The sequence below is a fragment of the Bubalus kerabau genome, chromosome 3 (assembly GCF_029407905.1).
Source record: "Bubalus kerabau isolate K-KA32 ecotype Philippines breed swamp buffalo chromosome 3, PCC_UOA_SB_1v2, whole genome shotgun sequence".
NCBI lineage: Eukaryota > Metazoa > Chordata > Mammalia > Artiodactyla > Bovidae > Bubalus > Bubalus kerabau.
In genome coordinates, this window is record NC_073626.1 from 158,230,267 (window position 1) to 158,252,025 (window position 21,759).

Here is a 21,759-nt window from a genome sequence, read left to right on the forward strand (position 1 = left end):
CCGGAAAAGGTGGTTCGGCAGCAGGAATCATGGGATCACGGCGGTGCCATGGAGTGAGGAGGGGAGTTCCCGGTGGTGGGCTGGTCGAGCGATGCGCTGTGAGAAAAACTGGGCATTTGGAGTCTGAAAAATGGGAATTGGAGCCTCGCCCAGTCCCCACCCCCGCCGCCTCCTCAGTCCTTCCGTGCTTACTTTATCGCCACCGGTCCACATTCTGTCCCCATCCCACTCCGACCTCTCCTCGGTACTTCTCCATCTCCAGCCTGCCTCCAACTCCTCCATTACTTCTGAATCTGGTTTGTAAAAATCTGTGAGGATGGACGTTAGTTATGGTAAGCACCAATCCCACAGACTCGTAAAACATCAGAGAAGGATTGCAAGTGAAATAATTTGAAATGTAAAACATTCTTATTGTTGTTGTTTAGTCGCTAAGCCGCGTCTGACTCTTGCAACCCCATGGACTGTAGCCCGCCAGGCTCCTCTGTCCCTGGATTTCCCAGGCAAGAATGCTGGAGTCAGTTGCCATTTGCTTCTGCAGAGGATATAACCAACCCAGAGATCACTGAGCCACCTGGGAAGCCCCGTTCTATTATTACCTCTATAGTAATCGAGTATCAGATATTTTGCATTCATTGAAAGCTTACTCTGATGAAGCACTGGTCTAAAGGTTTTATTCCTGTCTTACTTAATCTTCACAACAAACCCAGAAGTTGAAACGTTTTTTCTCCTTTACAGTTGAGAAAAGCAAAGCTTAAAGAAAGTGATTAGCCCCAAGGTCACCCAGTCCATAAGCAGTAGAATCCGAATTTGAACACAAGCTTTCTGCTCTCAGAGCTCTGGAGAATGTTTCTCTTGCTAGGAATCGATGATTCTCAGTGACCCAGGTTAATAACGTATGGTGATGAATTTTTTAAATAGTGTTTTCAGTATAGGCAGAAAGTGGTACTTGTCTCTGAGGGATCACTAGAGGTAGGTGTGTTCAGAGGAGTTGTTCATTCATCCATCCATCTGTAATCTCAAGAACTAGGCCCTTTATTAGGCAACTGGTATACAGATAAGATTGGAGAAGGAAATGGCAGCCCACTCCAGTGTTCTTGCCTGGAGAATCCCAGAGACAGGGGAGCCTGGTGGGCTGCCGTCTATGGGGTCGCACAGAGTCAGACACGACGGAAGTGACTTGGCAGCATACAGATAAGATAGGAGTTGGAGCAGGTGATCCCTAGTGCCCTCATCTCCCCGTAGGGAAATAACTGATTAAAATGGTTATAAACATATGCCACGTACCTCCTTTATTCCTTTCAGCTGCTGAAAACTTTCAGCTCTAATAAAGCAGATGTTTATGGCAGGTGGACTTATAGCAAAATTCTAATACCCTTGTTGCTTCAGTGTTTAAATGGGGGGAGGTTGGTCACTATGCCACTCAGTTTCTTTTTCCTGGTTTTCTTCCTGCTGTCAGAAAAGAACTTGAGATACTACATAGACCATTCTCTGCTTTCAGATAAGAAGTTCCATACTGTGAAACCCTTTGTTGACATTTTTTGGATAGCTGATTCCTGGCAAAGGACCTTTAGTCCTCTTTTTTTAGAGTTTTCTTTTTTAAAAGTAGCTTTATGAACTTATTTATATATTAAGTAAGTACAGCAGCATATTTGGGGACTCTTTAACTTTTTTAAAGATTGTTTTGCTCAGAGCATTGAAAGTATGGGATGTAAATTTTGTTGCTCTCAAAGGAATTTCTCCAAACATGCTATTTATAACCTGGAGCTCTCTTAATATTAGTACATTATGTTTAATTTTTTGTAAATTAGGGAAAAACTTAAATAGTCTTTCCTTTCCATAGTTTTGCCTTGCCTGAGATGTAACCAAATTAGATATCATCTGTAATGTCCCTGATAGGAGCTCACCCAGGTTTTTCAAAGAATTCTAGGGTCAGGAGATAGTTGTTTCAGAAAACAATTTCACTGATTACTTCTAGGTATCATTTTTTCTTCCCTTCAGTTTAGTTCAGTCGCTCATTTGTATCTGACTCTTTGTGACCCTATAGACTGCAGCACAACAGGTCTCCCTGTCCATCACCAACTCCCGGAGCTTACTCAAACTCATGTCCATTGAGTCGGTGATGCCATCCAACCATCTCATCCTCTATCGTCCCCCTCTCCTCCTGCCTTCGATCTTTCCCAGCATCAGGGTCTTTTCCAGTGAGTCAGTTCTTTGCATCAGGTAGCCAAAGTATTGGAGTTTCAGCTTCAGCATCAGTCCTTCCAATGAATATTCAGGACTGATCTCCTTCAGAATGGACTGGTTGGATCTCCTTGCAGTCCAAGGGACTCTCAAGAGTCTTCTCCAACACCACAGTTCAAAAGCATCATTCTTCAGCGCTCAGTTTTCGTTACTCTCACATCCAACTCTCCAAGTCCAACTCTCACATCCATACATGACTCCTGGAAAAACCATAACTTTGACAAGACAGACCTTTGTTGGCATAGTAATGTCTCTACTTTTTAATATGCTGTCTAGGTTGGTCATAATGGACTAAAATCAATTTCCGTGTAACTTCCATCTGTTAATCCTATTATCTCTCTTGCAGAGCTGTTTTTTTGTAACACAGCTGTCAACTATATGAGGATAACAATCAGTTCCTCTAAATCTTCTTATCTGGTTCAAATAGCCAGTTTTTTCCACCTGTTCCTCTCATCACAAATGCTCCAGATCCTTCTCTAACCTGCTTATTTCATATTCGGTTGTAATTAGCCTTATAAGATGTGATGATCAGAACTGCTCAGTTTGTCAAATGTGGTCCAGTCAGTACAAAGCATAGGTGAGACTGTCAGTCAATGTCAGATAATGTTAACTCTGAAAAAGGCTTTAGATCTCATTTAGTCCACTTAGTCCAACAACTGCTTCCTGCCTCCACAGATTAGCAGTGAAGTTAAGTGATGTGCCTGAGAATGTAGCTATTTGGTTAAAAAGATGGGACTGATTCCAGGTCTCCAGATTGCTAATCTAGTCTTTTTAAAAAAAAAAAAAAACCATTAAACCTGTCTTTTCCTTCCATGAATTTACTACAACATTGAAAATATTTTTTACCGTACCATTTAGGACCAAAAATATTTTAGAAGGTGGAATAGGGTAAGATGGGGAATCTACTACTGTAGCCATGCCATGCTGGCGACATTTTATAATCCACCCTGAAATTGTGAGCTGCTCTTTGTTTAGGTCTCCTCCAACCCAATTCATTTAAATTTTGGATGCCAAATGTAGGACTTTACATGTATCCGTTTTACTTTCAGTTTATGTTTGCCCTATTCCCTTAGTCCCCAATGTGCATGATTACTAGCCAATGACTAGAGTCTTTATTTGGTTTCCTCTCACTACGATTCCCCTCGTTCACAGGACTTACTCCTACTCATCCTTTAGTTCACCCAAGGATCATGTCTAGAAAGTCTTTCCGCTTCCTTAGCTGTCCTCTGTCACTTCCACCAGTCTTGGGTAGATGCCCCTCCTATGTGCTCTCTCAGTGCCCACTGCATACCTCGGTCATGGAATATTGTGCTGGTATCATTGGTGTCTGTGTCTCCTACAAGAATAGATTTGGTGTCTTAGTCTTCATTTTAGATTCTCAGTGTACAAACTGATTCGAATTATTGGAGTATATCATTTTAGCATATATAGATTGTGACAGTCACCTATTGCCACAAAAATGCTTTATAACAAACTATACTCCAAATCAGTGGCTTGCAACAAAAGCATCTGTCCTCATGCCGTAGGGCTGCAGATCAGTTGAATTTTGGGTTTGATGGATTCGGGGCTGAGCTGGGCTGGACTTAGCTCTTGCCTGCAGGTTGTTTTCGGATCCGCTCCCCATGGGTTTATGCTCAGGCTCAGGCCAAAGGAGCAGCAGCTACTTGGAGCATGCTCCTGTCCTGGCAGGTGAAATACTTTGTAGCTTTCAGAAATAGCAGGACTATTTAAAGTTTCTCCACAGTAAAAATTCATATGTCTTACATCCATTCTCTACATTGAACAACTCCCCTCCCTTTATCATGCATCCCCTGAATATATGAGTGAAATAAGCAAAGGACATGTCCTTCGTTTTCTTTTTTTAATGACCATTAATATTTTCTCACACACTCTCTGGGACTTCGTTTCTAGGCAGCAGTGGTGCTGTGTATGGATGTGGGCTTGGCCATGAGTAACTCCTTTCCTGGTGAAGAGTCCCCATTTGAACTAGCAAAGAAGGTGATGACCATGTTTGTGCAGCGACAGGTAAGATTCAGAGTGGTCTTGAGCTCGTAACTCATGGTTTAACTGTCTATGGCTTCAACTTAGTAATGCAAGATGCCCACTTCTTTATGTTGTCCACCCTCGGTATTTGGGGTAATCTGAGGAGTTATTCTTATACACACTCACGTGCAAGTCCAGCTGCCATTAGAGCCTGATGTTTTTTCTTGTCTCGTTTTGGCTCCTCCACTGGATATTGCAGCTTTTCCGAAACAAGAGGCAATGTAATGTTTAAATATGTAACTGCTATAGCCAGATGACCTGGGTTTGAATCCTTGCTCTGCCATGTCACTTACTAACCTTGCTATCTTGATTAAGTCTTTCAACTACCCTGTGCCTATTCCATTTGCCTTCTGCTGGTTACAAACTACCCTCCCAAAACTTAATGTCTTAAATGACAGTTAAAAAAAGTCATCCCTTGTGGTTTTGTGAGATAACTGGGTGTCTGAGACGGGTAGTTCTCTCTGAGGCCTCTCGTGCGGGTGCACTCAGTGGTGGCTGGGGCTGAGTCATCTCAAGGTTCAGTGGGGCCCTACATATACGTCCGAGATGCTCACTCCCGTGGCTGATGGTGCTGCCTTCTGGTGGCTGTGTGCTCAGTTGGGCCTGTCCCCCAGAACCCTTACATGTGGCCTCTCCGTGTAGCTTGAGATGCTCAGTATAGCAGTTGGTTCTAAATTTCCAAGACTGGATATTCTAAGAGATCTGCTTATGTGACTTTTATGACCCAGCTCTATAAGTCCCAGAAAGTCATTTCCACTGCCTTCTGTTAGGTCACTTAGGTAGCTCACGTTCAGTGGGGGAGAAGGGGGCGGGAGCTAGACTCCCGTGCTGTTTTCAAGAGTAGCCTCTAAGTTCAGAGGGAGGAGGAATGGATGGAGGCCACTTTGAAGACATGATGCCTCAGTGTCCTTTGTGTCAAAAGGGGGAAAATAATAGTACCTCTAAGAATAAAGTGCTTAGAACAGTACTTGGCGTATTGTAAACACTGTATATGTTTTTATTACCATTATTACTACAGTTATTCATTTCTGCCCTTTCTACCTGGTTTGACTGCTGTTTTTGCTAAGTCCATGAAGCTCTGCTTCATCCACTGCTCCCCCGGACACCTCTGTGCTTCTTCTGGGTGTTACCTTTTCCACTTGGAACTAGTACTTACCACCTGTCATCCTAGAGGTTTTTTTTTTTTTTTACAAATTTTGATAACCTGAAGCCCTAATCTAATGTCTTAAAGAAGACAAGGATGCTCTTAACCCCGTTCTTGGTTATAGTAATTAGTGTCGGTGATACTTAAGTAGTGGGGTTGTGCCCCTGTGTAGTGTGTGTTTAGTTTTTAAAGAGTACCAGTGCTTTCGGTCATTATTTGTGGCTCTGCCCCTTGCATGGGAGTCAGAATGAATCTGGAAGGCCAGGAGACAAAACCTGGTGCCACTCCCATGCTGCATGCAATTTTCCTCCCTTCTCCTGGCTGAGATTCTGTCGTCAAGTAAGACTGTCTTGCGTCAAGATGAATACTTGTGTGAGATACAGCTAGAACTCTCGCTGGCCGGCCCCACGGGTGTGCTGGAAATATCTGAACCCCAGCAACTGGGACCTTCCCTCCATGTGCAACCGGCGGTTGTAGCTGAATTGCTAACAGAGCAGAGAGAGATGAGGAACGACAGAATCCCACCCTTTACCCACGCAGCATTCTTCTTACCAATGGCTTATGTTAGTGAGCAGGTGGGAACAGGACTGCCTTTTGTGTCATACTATGGCTTGTTTTTTTAATTTCATTACAAAATGCTTCGTAAAAGAAGCAAGTACAGAGAACAATATAATGGAAAGCTGTTTTCCCATTGTCTAGAGCTATATCGCCCTAAAGTTTTACACTGTTTGTTTGATTTCTTTTCTTTCTTAAAAAATCTTAAATTAAGGCCTCCTGTGTCTCTCCTCCTAACACTTTTCTTTCCTCTTCCTCCCCTCCTTTCCTCAGAATTTTCAGTTATTACTGTGCATATTTTATACTTTGGTTTAAGTGTATTTGTAAATAATATTTAGTATTGTATGAAGCTCTCAAAAGTATATGTAATAGTACTATGCAGTACATATAATTCCACAAGTTACTTTTTCTCAACCTTATGTTTTTGAGATTTATCCATGTTGGTAAACACTGAACACATTCATTCATTTTTTTTTAACTAGGGTATAATATTCCATTGTATAAATATTTTGCAGTGTGTTTTTGCATTCTTCAGTTGACTGTTTTCAGTTTTGCCCTGTTATGAACAGTGCTGAAGTGAACTTGAACTTTCTTGTCCCTTGTCTTCTTGTGTACATGTGTAAGGGCTTCTCTATAGTATATATACCTACAGGTAAAATTGCTGGGATATAGAATATGAACCAGTAATTTTCTTTTAATCTCTGGAAATTTTCAACCAGGGATAGTCATTCCAGAAAGACAGACTAAAATCTTTTCAAATCATCTGTAATTAGTTTTCACTGAGAATGAGAGTCTGATTTGGGTGGAAGCACATCAGAGAAACTCATCAAAAGCAGTTAGTGCCCACCCATTCCTCCACCACAAACTGTGTTAAAAGGACAGGACCTTTAGTCAATGAAGAAGTCCATTTAGAACCTAGGAACTGTCACTGCCCATCAATCCCAGGGGCCAGTTAGCCCAGTATCCTGTTGTTGCCAATGGCCCCAGGGGCCTCCCCAGGGGAAATATGCTTGTCTTGCTCCCAGAGGGTTAATTATCTAATGGCCTCCAGGTGGTATTGCATGATTTGCAGCCTTCTCACGTACTTCTCTAGGTGTTTGCTGAGAACAAAGATGAAGTTGCGTTGGTCCTTTTTGGTACCAATGGCACCGAGAACGCCCTCGCTGCTGGGGATCAGTATCAGAACATCACAGTGCATAGGCATCTGATGCGCCCGGATTTTGACCTGCTGGAGGACATTGAAAGCAAAATCCAGCCAGGTTCTCAGCAAGCTGACCGTATCCTTTTTTCAGCCAGAGACGACTCTGAAGAAATTTCTTTTAACCTAGGGAATTGTCATCTAGTTCGGTGAGGTTCTTTAAGAGTCCTTGGTCTGAGTATATGGACATTTTTGGCGCTGAGGACATCATGGATGTGAAGCACATTAGGACTTAGTGTGAAATAGTTACACATTAATTGGTTGGGTGGGTGGACTCCAAGCCCATTGATTGGTTGGGTGAGTGGACTTTTAATTACACATTAAAAGGTTGGGTTGGGTGCCTGGACTCCAAGCCCTCCAGTCTCTGCCCTAGTGACATTGAGAGGATGGGAAGTATCAGAAGTGTGTGTGTTGACTGTGCAGAAGGCATGGTGGTGGCAGTAGTTAGATATGTTTGGACGTAATGCTGTACAAGAGTACGTCATTAGCCTTCTCCTAGCCTTCCTGCATAGAGGATGTTTGTATGCCAAAAATCAGACTGATGCCCCAACTGTGAGACTTAACAATTTCTTCCACAGGTGTCCTGTTCCTCTTATTTTTTTAAACAGTGATGCCATCTCTGGTCACTGGGAGGTGCTGCTGTGCTGGGAGTGACTTACAGATGCTACATTATGGCTCACTTCATGTGTAAGAATGGGCTGTAATCACAGAAGATAAGTTCTCGATACAGTAAAATGGCATCATAATTTTTCATTAAATGAGTGGAATATGTGAGATTACCTTTCGGCTTACTTCATTTTTCCTGGTTGTATGTTTTAGGAAGTCTGCTTTGATTTTTAATATATATATGGATGTATGTTAGTGAAATAAACTTGGAAGAAGGGCACTTGGGCAAGTACTTTTAAATCATCACACAGTCAGCCCAGTGTCCACAGGTTCCAGCACTGGGTCTCACTGGGGAAAAGTTGCGTTTTGGGGGGATAAAGGGACTGTTTGATGTTATCTTCTGCCCTTAACCAGCTGAGTCCTGGATGCCCTCATCGTCTGCATGGATTTGATTCAAGAAGAAACTCTGTAAGTATCTCAGCTGGAGATAGTTGGAAATGAACCTCTGAGTGTGGAATCAGACTGTTTGGAAAATGAACCCTTGCACGGTTGTAGTTGTGGTGCCCTGCAAACCCAGGGATTGAACCCAGGCCTCCCGCACTGCAGGTGGATTCTTTACCGTCTGAGCCACCAGGGAGGCCGGGAGAGTTCCTTGTTTATATTCTACCTTCTAAAGGCTGGAAAGGGATCCTTTTTATCATAGTGACCACACCTTTAACTGAGGTGGTTAAAGTTCGGAAATCAGAGACTTAATATTTCCATAATGCTCAAAAATTTTGCCTAGGACGTTTAAAGTGTGAGTCACAACTAGGTTGCTTATGTGTTTAGTAAGAACTTAGCATCAACAGCACGTGGACTTCTAGAGTGTAATCACATTGTTAACTGGAGCTAATTGGTTCCTTACCCTTTTTCTGCTCAGTGACTAAGTACATTTGAATTTGTAGGAAATGATTCAGAAGAATGATTTGTTAATGTACTGATTCTGTCTTCTAGAGGAAAGAAGTTTGAGAAGAGGCATATTGAAGTGTTCACTGACCTCAGCAGCCCATTCAGCAGAGATCAGCTGGATATTATAATTCATAACCTGAAGAAATCTGGCATCTCCCTGCAGTTCTTGTAAGACCATACGAATAATAATTGTGGACAGCTCTTGTGCTCTCATGATGCAGTGATAGGACCCCTTCATAGAGTGCTTGGTTTGCAGGAGTCCTCTCTGCTCTTGAGTATCTGCCACATTAATAACTTCAGCCAGCACTCATTGATTACTTTCTGCGTTCTGGTAACTCTTCTGAGTTTTGATGATAAAGGGATGAAAGTCACAGTGAAACATGGGAATTTAGCTCTGTAGCACACTCAAAGAACTGAGGAATTAGAGAAATCTATTAAGATCATTCAGTTCATCCCCTGCCTACATAGAAGACTTTACCCAACAGTTACCAGATTGGTAGTATCTTCTCTTAAATGTCCTAGAGAACTGTGTCTTAAGGACAGTAGATGTTTTTAGGATAGAGAAGAATGTCAACTTGGGAACCATTTTAAACACATATGCTTATTTTTAACTCTTTTTCAGATCTAAAGGATACATACACATTTGTAAAATGTAATTTGCTGTGTGTTTTCACAGATGAGGTAACAAACTTAGGGGGAAAATATATTTCACAATTTTCTAGGGAGAGAGTCCCTCCTCTCTCACTAACTTGAATTTCCCCTCCAGGTACTTTCTTTATTTTATATCCCTTACAGAAAGTTCTTTTCACTACATTAATCCTTCCTGCTCCATCTAAAACCTGTTTTTCCTTGTCCTATTTTTTGGTAAAACCAGAGTGATAGTATAGAATGTTGAATTATTAGTCTTCTGAGGACACTCATTTTTCAGATTGAGAGCTCTACCAGGAAGCCTCCAGCTCCAAGTGGTACGCCCACGGCTTCTTTAATATGTCTGCCATGGGGAATTAAGAACCTCTGTTGCATGTATGTGCTTCTTAAGACTGCTGAGGGGCCTGTCCTTTCTGTAGAACTGTAGAAAAATAGTTCAGAATAAGCCATCAAGCTGATACTTGTTAAGATGGTACTTCAGAGAAATTAAGTGCTTTTTAAGTGATTCTTCTTACTGAGTCGAGGTTTTCTCAGCACTTCAAAAGCCCAGCGTGGTTTCTGTTCCCTGCTCATAATCTCAGATGTCTTTACATCCTTCACACGTCCTGTACTTCTGTCAGTTTCACTGGAAAGGGCTACTTTTCCTTTTGCGTGAGCAATACTGTAAAGCAAGCTGAGACAGAACAGAGCCTTTTCTTCCACTGGCTTGGTATTTGACTGGTTGTTTATACAATGCTGATTGGATTGTTTAACTCTCTCTTCCTTTGCTGCAGACCTGTAGCATCCAAAGTAGAGTTTTGGGTTTTCTTGTTTGGTGTCCCCCATGTATGATTGATTCTTCTAGTTGGACCAGACCTTCCTGACCCTTTATTTTCATCATCCCTTCTTCCTGGTTGATGCTCTGGAAGCAGCAATAGTCTCATGCAAACACGATGTGCCATATCCTGCTCCCTGGAAGCTCTTTTTTCATGTAATGCAGGACATATACATCTGTCATGCAAACAATATGTAGAAAAAAATGTAAATGGAAAGCTCTGTTTTAATGATGGCAAATAAAATGATAAAGGAATCACCTTAAAAATCCACATGGGGTGACTAACAGATAATGTTGAGTAAACTGAAGAAGCCATTTGGGTTTCCAGGGACACAGTGGGGTGACATGCTACAGTGGAAAGAACCTTGCTCTTTCAGTCAGATGACCAGGTCTTTGCTCATCTTTAGCTATGCGGCTTTGGCTAAATTATTTTGTCTCTGTATATTCCATTTCTTTTCAGAAGATGAAGACAGAAATCTCTGTCTACCTATAATATAAAGATGAAATGAGATTGTTTATATGAAAGCATTTATAAAGTGTCATATAGATTATTATCATAAAATGTGTTTCGTTGGTTTACTTTTCAATTTGTATATTGATTATTGACTATTCCCATGACTGTTGATCCCAATCTAGTTTTAGTCTCATTTCAGTCAAACAACTGAAGTGAAGCAAGAACAAAATTGGTTTTACTTATTTCTAGCAATTAACTGATTTCTGTATAAGAATTTTATATCTAAAATAATTATGATAATGTTTGTGTTATAAGTATTTTAACACTTTATCTTACTGATCTTTATAATAACCTTGAGAAATCATTAATGGGCATTTGTTTGTTATTTTTGTCTGCCTAGAATGTCACCCAGCTTTTTTCTAGGAAGCATTTCTTCCTACTCATTAACCTTATGGCTTGAATGAAAGCTGACCTCTTCTAGATCTGGCCCCCAGGTTACCACTGATTCCTGCTTTTGATTTTGTGCTTTTTGAATTGGAGAGTAGAGGGTTAAACCCTCAATCCCTCTTTGGTAGTGGAATTGGGCTTTATGAGCCTGAGGGTGTTCAGAAGCAATGTGGAGGAGAGAGCAGGCCAGCATAAAGGCAAATGAAGATGAAATACAGAGATAGAGTGAAAGGCTCACAGAATCCTTGTGGTGTTTGAGACTTTGGATCTAGTCATCCTAAGGCCATGTGCAGCCTCGCCCTTTCAATTATTTTGTTATGTAAGCCAATAAATTTGGCTTACATAAAATCCAAACCGAAGAGGTTTCAGTTACTTGAAACTGGTAAGAGTACTGGCTAAGGTAGCTGAGTGCTATTTGACAGCTGAGAAATGTAAAGCTCAGAGAAGTTGACTGACATGTCCATTTTCTCATAGCTAGTGAGTGACAGTCAAAGAATTGGAACCCGGTTTATTATTTGGCCTCAGAGCTTGTGTTTTAACTACTGCTGATCTTTTCTTGGTAGTTTGCCTTTCCCGATTGGCAAGCAAGGTGGAACTGGAGACAGAGGAGGTGGCAGCTTGCTCTCAGACCACCACGGGCCTTCCTTTCCTCCAAAAGGAATCACCGAGCAGCAAAAAGAAGGTATTCAGATGGTGAAAAAGGTCATGATGTCTTTAGAAGGTGAAGATGGGCTGGAGGAAATTTATTCCTTTAGGTAAGAAGTGAAAACATTGTCTACAAATTTCAGTTGTAAGCATATTCATTTCTCTTTTGATCAGAGAGCTCTCTAATGCTTTTCCTTTTCTGAGCCATTCTTGAATTAACAGTTATACTAACACTTTAATAAATACTCTGGTTTTTATTAAAGAAATGGTATACCAGCCTCTAATCCTTTTCTTTGAAGTTTGCGTGGTTGGCACAAGGTTTCTCCTTTATTTCCAGGACTGTCAGGAGAGGTTGGAAATATATAGATATAATGAAAGATTTAACAAGTCAAATGATAAAAGATGAGGTGGTAGATTTCTTCTTTATGCCAAGCTTGGGGTACATTTCTCAGGCCCTTCCTTGTCATACACCTAAAAAATATTCTTAATTATAAAAGTGGATTCATTTCGATATATGGCAAAACCAATACAATATTGTAAAGTTAAAAAATAAAATAAAATTAAAAAAATAAATAAAAGTGGTATCAAATCTGAGATAATACTCAGTATCCTCTTGTCCTCTGATTTGGGTTTTGGAGGCAGTATACTATAATATAGTAATTTTTTGCCATTTATTTATTTATTTTTAGCTTTTTGACTGTGCTGTGCAGTGTGCATCCCGACCAGGGTTCGAACCCATGCCCCCTGCCGTGGAAGTGCAGTGTCTTAACCACTAGACTGCCAGAGAAGTCCCTATATATAATAGAGTGATTTTTTTTTTTTAAAGCTTTTGTCACAAAATAGTTTGGTCAGGCAAACACAAAACAAAACCCCCAAATTTATAACCTACTTACTCCATATGGGCTTTGTAAAGGCAAGAAATGGGAAATCCCGGAAGTACCATGTAACAATAAAGCAAGCTGCTTTTTTCAGCCATCCAGAGATAGTGGAAGAGACTGTTATTCTTGGTTGGAATTGGATATACACTTGGTTTGAGCAAAGAACCTGACAGGGGCCCCTGGCGTCTAGAATGGTGTATGTTTGAGGGGCTTGATTTGGTGAAAGTGGTGGCGGCATACTCTGCCGCACAGTATGGCTTTTTTAGAGTTTCAGATTTTCAGGAATACTACCTAATGTTAAAGAATTCATTCCAGTTTATCAATAAATACACAAAGCACGAGCCTTTTAAATAAAATTCTTAATTGTTGAAGTAGATCAACAATTAAGATTTTTTTGAGTAGCGATAGTGTATATCTGCTCTAATTTTTCTTCTCAATCACAATTTTTACATAATTCTAATGAGCTATAGTTGATAAGTGATAAACCTGCTTTTCTAAGTATAGATACTCTTGGAAAATTGCAGGTAAATGGGGATTTGGGAAATTAAACTGTAATTTCCCAAGGGGTTGGTGAAAGAATCAAAGAGGAATCCTATAAAGTGATGTTTCTGTCTTAGTATGTGTTCTAATTGTAATGCATTCGAATGTGTTTTTCTAAATTATTATTCTCCCAAATTTGAACATGACTTGCTTTAATGTGGGAATACATGTCTGAAGTGAACACGTTCACCATGATATTGAAAGAATTTATCGGCCAATAAAATTATTGTTAAAAGAGTTTCTTACAGCAAGGAGGGAAATCACTATGTGTTGTCCTCACCTTTTTTTAAATGTTTATTTATTTATTTGGCTGCACTGGATCTTAATTGCTGCATGCAGGGTCTTTAGTTGTGACACATGGGATCTAGTTTCCAGGGTTGGAACCCAGGGCCTCTGCATTGGGAGTGCAGAGTCTTAACCACTGGACTACCAGGCAAGTCTCTCTTACCATTTTTGAAGCTATGTTGATTTCAGGTCTCCCATGAAGGTATGGATCAGAACTTGGCTGTCTGATATAGTAGCCATTATCTTCAGGTGGCTACTTAAATTTAAATTCAGTAAAATTACATAAAATTAAAACTCTAGTCCCTCAGTCATACTCTCCACAGTTCAAGTGCTCAGTAGCCTATTGTACAGGCACAGTTGGAAATACAACACTTCCCTCATTGCACAAAGTGCTACAGGACAGCCCTGTGCTAGGCTTATTCTTATATAGAAGACATTAGTGGGAGATAACGTAACTTCTAATTTGGGGAGGTTCATATCTACTGCAGAACTTATGCAGTTGTTCTTAGATGTTACCTATAAGATGCTGGTCTTTAGAACTTCCCCTGGAACAGAATCCAAACCTCTTGATTATTTTAGACATGACTCGTAGTACAACTAGCAATGTCCTGTGAGACAGGTGAAACCTGATTTCAGACCCACTCATTCTTCAACGAATACACACCCAAGGTGTACCATAAGCTTTGGAGCAGAGTATCAGGTAGAATATCTACTATTCATTGTAAATTGTTCCTAAAAATTGGAGTCTCTTGAAGCCTATTTGTCCGTAACTCTGGATAATGCCAGATAATCCTTAGTGAATTCCACAAGTTCCACCTCTCGCCTGTATTTTTCTTTGTTATATTTGATCAGGAACCAGATGAAAGTAGAGTTGATCTTCACTAATGTTCAAAGGAACTAGCTCTTACATTGTGTTTGCTACTTCCCAGTTCCCCTTCCCTGCCGACTGAGAAACCTAGGATTATTATATCTGCTTTATTTTAAGACAGTATGGACTGCTCAGTTCCTTTATCTCCTGAAAGATCATTTTCTAACTCTCTCCACAATGTGCGTATACTCATCATGTCTTTTATTTAAGAGAATGGAAACAAACTAAAGAATTGCAGAGTTCAATGACATTGAACAGTGACATTATAGGATGGAGCCCACCCTTTGATATCCTAGAGTAGGGCTTTTTATCCTGAGGTCTGTGATTTTAAGGGAGTTGTGCAAATGCATTTATGAATGTGCTTGTATCATATCCTCACAGTGTCCTTGATCCTGAAAAAAAAAAAAAAAGTTACAAACAACTGGCTGAGTTGAAAGAAAAGATTGAATGAGGGAAGATAGAGATGTTCCTTTTCACCTGTTAGTGAAATTCAGCTGGGATTCAGCTCCTTCCTCAGCCAACTCATTTGTACTCTGGCTCTCTCCCAACTGAGAGTTGCCACAAGTTTTGCTTGTCATCACCTGCTGTTCCTCTCTTTATGATCAACAGCATCTCACTTCTCAGTCTAGAAAACTAAATGCAACATCCAGCAAAGGTTAACATTTTAAAATTGCTGCTTTCATAATACATTTTTCTTTGTTAAGTGAGGCTCTGAGACAGCTGTGTGTCTTTAAGAAAACTGAGAGGCGTTCCATGCCCTGGTCCTGTCAACTGACCATTGGCTCCAATTTGTCTATAAAGATTGTGGCTTATAAATCGGTAAGTGGTAGGTACACATTTTTTAAAGAAATGTTACCAGGCAGACAAATGTGCTTATATAAGAAACTGGCAATTCATGTGTGGGTTATTCAAAACCATAATTACTGCTTCTCTAACTGCTCTCCCTGTTTATTTCATCTCTATTTAGCTTTTATGTAAAAAGCATGCTAGGAGAGGAAGTTTTAAGAATTGACACGCAAATTCGTGAAGTGTTCCATATTTAAAAAAAAAAAAAAAAAGAATTGTCTGTAATAGAAGTTGGTTCCCTCCTCTTTCTCTTTCTCTCCATTGACAATTGATTGTTAATCACAAGTTTCAAGTCTTTCCCTCTCCTTTCCTTTTTTAAAAGAAAGAAAATGAAATGCATTAAGTTGCATTATTGTAGTATTGTAGCAGAAATACAGATACAAACCAGAGTTAAGTTCAGAGTTTTTAAAGCTCAGTCCCATCTAATTCAATTATAAATGATCTGGTAGTAATAGCATCTAAAAAATATGAGCACATTTTGACCTATTATTGTGAAATGGCCTTTTGTAGCATATGTGCATAATAGCACACTTTCAAAAATGAGTTGTTTTTGGTAATGACTTGATGACATACCAGTTTGAATGTCAGCCTCTGATCCATGCTTCCACATAACCCTCCTTGCCTTTTTTCTTTAAATGTACAAAATAAATATATAAACACACTTAAATATATAAAATGTAAAAAGCATGTTTTTTTATAAACTGTTTTTTTTTTCTTTTAATATTCAAGGACTTAATTCCAAAGCATACTACATGCATGAGCACCCTGGAGGTACTTCAAGGCCTAGAGTAGTGTCCTTGAGAAGGAGAATAAGTCTCTTTCCTTTTTTTTCCCCTTTTGGTAGCTTCTTTTTTGTGTTATCTTATTGATTTCTGACTACTGATAGACTGCTTTCCCCTTTCTTCTCTATTGAAAAAGTATGGTAACAAAATGTAGGGTCTTCTTTTATTAAACAGTCTGTGGGCTTTGCATAGAAAGTGTTTGAGTATCTATGAATATTAATATTTATCTATGGATTACCCTTGGGGAAAATAAAATGTAGAAAGGATTATAAAATAAAATTTCCACAGTAAGCCAGAGACGACAAACCAGTGTAGCTGGAGTGATTGTTTTGGATTTTTTTCTGTAAAGCAGAGAATATATTAGTTTTTCCTCTTTCGTCAGTCTGAATCCTGACTTTGCTTGTTTTCCCTTTATTTTTCTTTTGGAAATCAGATTACACAGGAGAAAGTTAAAAAGTGTTGGACGGTTGTGGATGCAAGAACTCTGAAAAAAGAAGCTATACAAAAAGAAACAGTTTATTGCTTGAATGATGATGATGAAACTGAAGTTTCAAAAGAGGATACTATTCAAGGTATTATGCCAGTGAGAGTTTCACTGTTTCCTGGAAGATTTTCTTCAAGATGATATGAAGCAGGCTAGGTTTTGTATTGTTATTTGTCTAGAGATGCATCTGTGTGAGGGAATCATGGGATGCTGGGTTCTGTAACTCATCTACTGGGGCTTGGGCAGGGCTGTTCTGAAATAGGAGTATGCTCATGCATTCGGTCTCTCTGGGTTTTATTTATTTATTTTTAATTGTTGATGATTGCTTTACAATACTGGTTTGATTTCTGTCATACATCAACATGAATTAACCATAGGTGTACATATGTCCCCTCCCTCTTGAATCTCTCTACCACTTCCCACCCATTCCCACCCTTCTAGGTTATTACAGAGCCCCAGTTTGAGTTCCCTGAGTTGTACAGCAAATTCCCATTGGCTGTCTGTTTACAAGTGTTAGTGTATATGCTTCCATGCTACTCTCTCCATTCATCTCACTCTCTCCCTCTTCTCAAGTGACAGGACTTAATACTTGGCTTTGTTTTGAAGTCTGAAGCTTACTAGCTAGGCAAATGCTTATATTAACATGGGTGAAGCAACTTTTTTTGTGAATCTTTGACTTCCATGGTGATCATTTTTCTGAATGCCAATTTCAGGTCTCATAATGTGCAAGATTAGCTCCCTTAAGGTAATTTAGGGGATAAAAAAAATTATTTATATTTGTCATGTTGCTTTATATTCATTGGGATCTTTAGAGTTGTACTTCATATATTTATATGCATTGGCTTTGTAGAGTGTATTTAGATCATGTCTCTATCCCGAGGGCTTAGAAACCAGCTGAATGTTCAAGAGCTAAAGTGATAAGATACCAAATGATGGTTAAGATAGAAGCTAGAGTCTTTATTTAATAAATTTATCACCAGACTACTATGTGCTAAATAGTCTCAGTGTAATTTTAATTTGCAAGCCTTGAAAAAATTCCTTTTATCTCTGTGGCATTGTATCACAGTGTTTGTGTATATTTATATGTTTTGCAGGGTTTCAGGGGGTAGGAGAGTGATTAAAAGTGGTAGTGGTTATGCCTCCTTTCTTTGTTCTCATGGGTTATATTTAGAATGTAATTACCATCCCATAATCTCTACTAATTCTTTAATTCAGCTCATCGGTAGAGTGTGGTTAAGAACAGAAATTTTGAAGTCAGACTGGTTAGAATCTTGGCTCCACTACTTGCTAGTCATTTAATCCTAGTATAATGACTGTCTCATAGTAGGAGGATTAACATGATTAAGGGCATAAGACCAGAAAAGTAGAGGGCCTTCTCAGTGATACTGAGTAGTTGGGTAAGATGTACTGGGCATATGCAGATTTGTGGTCAGAGCAGTATATAAAAGACAACCTGCATTTTCTCTTTTAATCTTCACAGCAAGCAGTGAAGTAGGCACTCTTGTCCCCATTTTACAGATAAGAGAACTGAGGCTGAAAGACATTCATTAACATGTGCAGTATCACATAGTTAACAGCTAGTAGATTTGAACCCAGGGCTGCAGGAGTCTGTGTTTCTCCATACTATTCTGAGTTAGGAAGGGTTCTGAATGATACACTGAAGAGTTGATGTTTAATTTTGAGAGCAGCATGAAGCTGTTTATAATTTTGAGGAGCAGAATGTCAGAGTTGTGTTTTAAGACAATTAATAGGACATCTGGGTATAGGATGAATTGGAAGGAGAAGGGACTAGACGTGAGGGTGCCAATTCTTTTGGTTGCAAGCAAAGAAAGCAACTCTGGTTTATCTTAGGCAAAAAGCAAATTCATTGGTAGAGCAATGGAGAGGAAAGAGTTAAATATGGTTTAAGTTCAAAGGTGTGTAGCTTTTCTCTCTTAGCTTTTTGCAGTTACCCACATGCTTCCTTTGCCTGTCATCTACTCTCTACCCGCTAATAGGTAGAGTTCTCTCTTCTAGATAGATTAGTTAATACGAGCAAAGACTATGGTCGTATTTGTAGTCTGTTCTCTACTTTTGGCCATATACAAAAGTTGCAGTAATTGATTTGCCCTTTAAAAGATGAACCAGAAAACATGACACTTTTAATGAGAAGTTTCAAATTACTCTTAAACAATTCAAGTAAGATGTCTGAAAAAACATTATGTACCACTCTTATGTGCCATGTATTTCCCTCTTAATTTTTTGTTGAAATTTTTTTTATCATTAGCTTTTATTAAGACATACAGCAACATGTTTCTTTTTAATCAAATACATTGAATGAACAGAGTGAGAGGGACTAATAAACATTGGATCACAGAATCTGCCCCCAGACACACGTTTTTTTGTTTCTTGGAGTGAAGATGCATGCATGTGCCCACAGTCAGACTCCTTGGATTTTGATGATCTTTCTCCCTATTAAACATATAATACTATATAGTGAAAGGGCTCGACCGTACATAGAACAAAGACTCTGAAACAGGGTTGGAGTTTTTTTAAGGAGCCAAGAGCCTATGCTGCTAAGTCACTTCAGTCGTGTCCGACTCTGTGTGACCCCACAGACGGCAGCCCACCAGGCTCCCCCGTCCCTCGGATTCTCCAAGCAAGAACATGAGAGTGGGTTGCCATTTCCTTCTCCAATGCATGAAAGTGAAAAGTGAAAGTGAAGTCGCTCAGTCGTGTCCAACCCTCAGTGACCCCATAGACTGCAGCCTTCCAGGCTCCTCCATCCATGAGATTTTCCAGGCAAGAGTACTGGAGTGGGGTGCCATTGCGTTCTATGTGTGAATACCCTAAGTAATTAAAAAAATATATATATACACAATCCTACCCCAGAAATAAAATAAATTTAAATGCAGAAAAATATCCAGCATATCAGTTGAATGTCTGAATAGAAAAATTTTGGCATCTTCCATTAGGCATTTATATATCTCCAGCATCCATTTTTGGGAACATTTTGTTCTGAAATTTTCCAGTAGGCGTTTTTCTCTGTAGATTTCCAGGTTTCTGAATAAATGTGTTCTTGTTATTATTTGTATAAATCATGATTATACTTTATAGTCATTCATGGTTTATATTTGGTTGATAACTAGTACATTGCATTTGCTGCTATTCTTTCTTCTAGGCTGGATAATCATCAAGGTAACTAGATGGCAGAATATGCTACTTTAAAAAATGTAATTAGATTTTAATTATCTCTATATTGTATATGTTTGTGGATCTGCTACTTCCTTTCCCTCATTGATCACAAGGGACAGAAATTTGATTCCAGGGAACAGTATATAGAGGCTTGATCCGGAGTGTGCATATATTGTTAATGTATGTGTGGGGCCAATTTCAGCTTGTAGAAAATGAGGCCCCATATGCTTAACAGATGCTCTTCTCTTGTTCTCCAGGGTTCCGCTATGGGAGTGATATCATTCCTTTCTCTAAAGTGGATGAGGAACAAATGAAGTATAAATCGGAGGGCAAGTGCTTCTCTGTCTTGGGATTTTGTAGGTCTTCTCAGGTAAAGCACATATTCTACTAATTGTAAACAAAACAGACAAGCTTTTTTTCTCATTATTTGAACTGGTGTGGTTTTGAATGGACCTTTTGTTTATACTTATTTCACTTTTAATTTTTCTGAGTGTAGTTTGCAGTGCTACTATCTTTGATTTTTGAAGATTGAAAATCAAGAGGTGGAGAAGTCAGCATAAATCAGAAGAACAAACTCAATGAAAAGTCACTTCTTAGCTTTGGTGTCAGTGGTAGCTCATGGTAGCCTTAAAGAAACAGCAACCAGTTCTTTGCTGTTGTATTCCTTTCTCTAATTGTAAACTGGAATGTTTTATAGGAATGAAAGTCTAGTTGGGTTTTGAATGACCATAGATCTCTTAGAATATCATTGATTTATGCCAGTCACCCTTCTCAGAGATCTAAGATGTGAAGCTCATTCATAAGTCATCTGTTTTTTAGACTGCAATACAGAGATGCAAAATAGACACAATGGGAGATGAAGTAATTCAGTGAAGGCTGTGAGATACAATACACGGTCCTAGAAAGAGTCATTAAAGATTCATAGAGGTCTTAAGTGAAATGTTCTTGAAATGTACTTGAATAAGTAGAAAGTGCATCTTTTCAGGCTTTTTAGGGATGAAGAGATTCTTGTTGGCTCCAGAAGAACTCAAGTGAGAATTAAAATAAAATAAATATATTCCAGTATACCAGATTTGAACTTCTTCATGTTGCTCTAGCATGTGGTCCTTGTGTAAGTCAGTGTTAGAATAATTCAGTGAAGTTGGGGAGAATGTGTTTCATGATATGCTCAAACTGTTAGGTGCATTTTTAAGATTCATAAGCCAAAAATTGAGACTATTTACTTAAAGTCAATACAGTTTTAATGGTGAGATTAAATACTTTTTGAAAATTGAGAGTCTCTAACAAATTACAATCAACATACTTTTCTTTAAAATTATTTACTTTGGGAGGAGTGATTAAACTTAAAATTTATGTTTATTAAAGTCAGTGCTTTTGAGTCATGTGAAACAGAGCCTCCATTCAGACCTGCTTGTAGAAACTGGCCTTTTGGGAACTAATTCCAGATAGGCAGAAAAGAATTGCCTATCTAAAACCGCTACAACTGTAATTCAGGACTCAAAAAACTTAAATTATCTGTGTCACAGTGGGTGTGGGGGCCCATTTAGTTAAATGATGAAGCAAGAAAGAGTGAGCTGAAAAAGTACATATTCCATTTAAAGAGATTTTTATTCACTTAAACTGAAGTTTTAAGTCATGAAGTATTTTCTAAATCAACTTTTTTTGATGTTAAGCTCTAAGTTATTTTTATCTTAAGTACAGTATCAGATACAATAGAAATAGTCATAATAGCTACCATTTACTGATTACAATATTAGTCAGTATACTAAGCATTTTATATAAATTCCCATTTAATTCTTATTATAACCCTCTTCAGTTCAGTTCAGTCACTCAGTCGTATCCAACTCTTTGCAACCCCATGGACTGCAGCACACCAGGCCTCCCTGTCCATCACCAACTCCCAGCGTTTACTCAAACTCATGTCCATTGAGTTGGTGATGCTATCCAGCCATCTCATCCTCTGTCATCCCCTTCTCCTCCCACCTTCAATCTTTCCCAGCATCAGGGTCTTTTCAAATGAGTCAGTTCTTCGCATCAGGTGACCAAAGTATTAGAGTTTCAGCTTCAACAACAGTCCTTCCAATAAATATTCAGGACTGATTTCCTTTAGGATGGACTGGTTGGACAACCCTCTTAGGTAGGTGCATGATACGTACTTT

At 39.2% G+C, this 21,759-nt stretch overlaps 1 protein-coding gene across 4 annotated transcripts in view; it reads left to right on the plus strand.

The window, feature by feature from the left end:
* XRCC5 (X-ray repair cross complementing 5) overlaps positions 1-21,759 on the plus strand; it is an 84,318-nt gene that overhangs the window by 251 nt on the left and 62,308 nt on the right. For 2 of the 4 annotated variants that reach the window (XM_055573415.1, XM_055573412.1), the window contains exons 2-9: positions 4,153-4,266; positions 7,077-7,260; positions 8,207-8,255; positions 8,781-8,903; positions 11,662-11,853; positions 15,019-15,133; positions 16,376-16,514; positions 19,858-19,970. In XM_055573415.1, the coding sequence (XP_055429390.1) occupies positions 4,153-4,266; positions 7,077-7,260; positions 8,207-8,255; positions 8,781-8,903; positions 11,662-11,853; positions 15,019-15,133; positions 16,376-16,514; positions 19,858-19,970 (1,029 nt within the window). Of the gene's footprint in view, positions 1-12; positions 333-1,465; positions 1,632-4,152; positions 4,267-7,076; positions 7,261-8,206; positions 8,256-8,780; positions 8,904-11,661; positions 11,854-15,018; positions 15,134-16,375; positions 16,515-19,857; positions 19,971-21,759 lie in introns of those variants that run through there. The other 2 variants (XM_055573413.1, XM_055573414.1) reach the window with 2 other exon arrangements.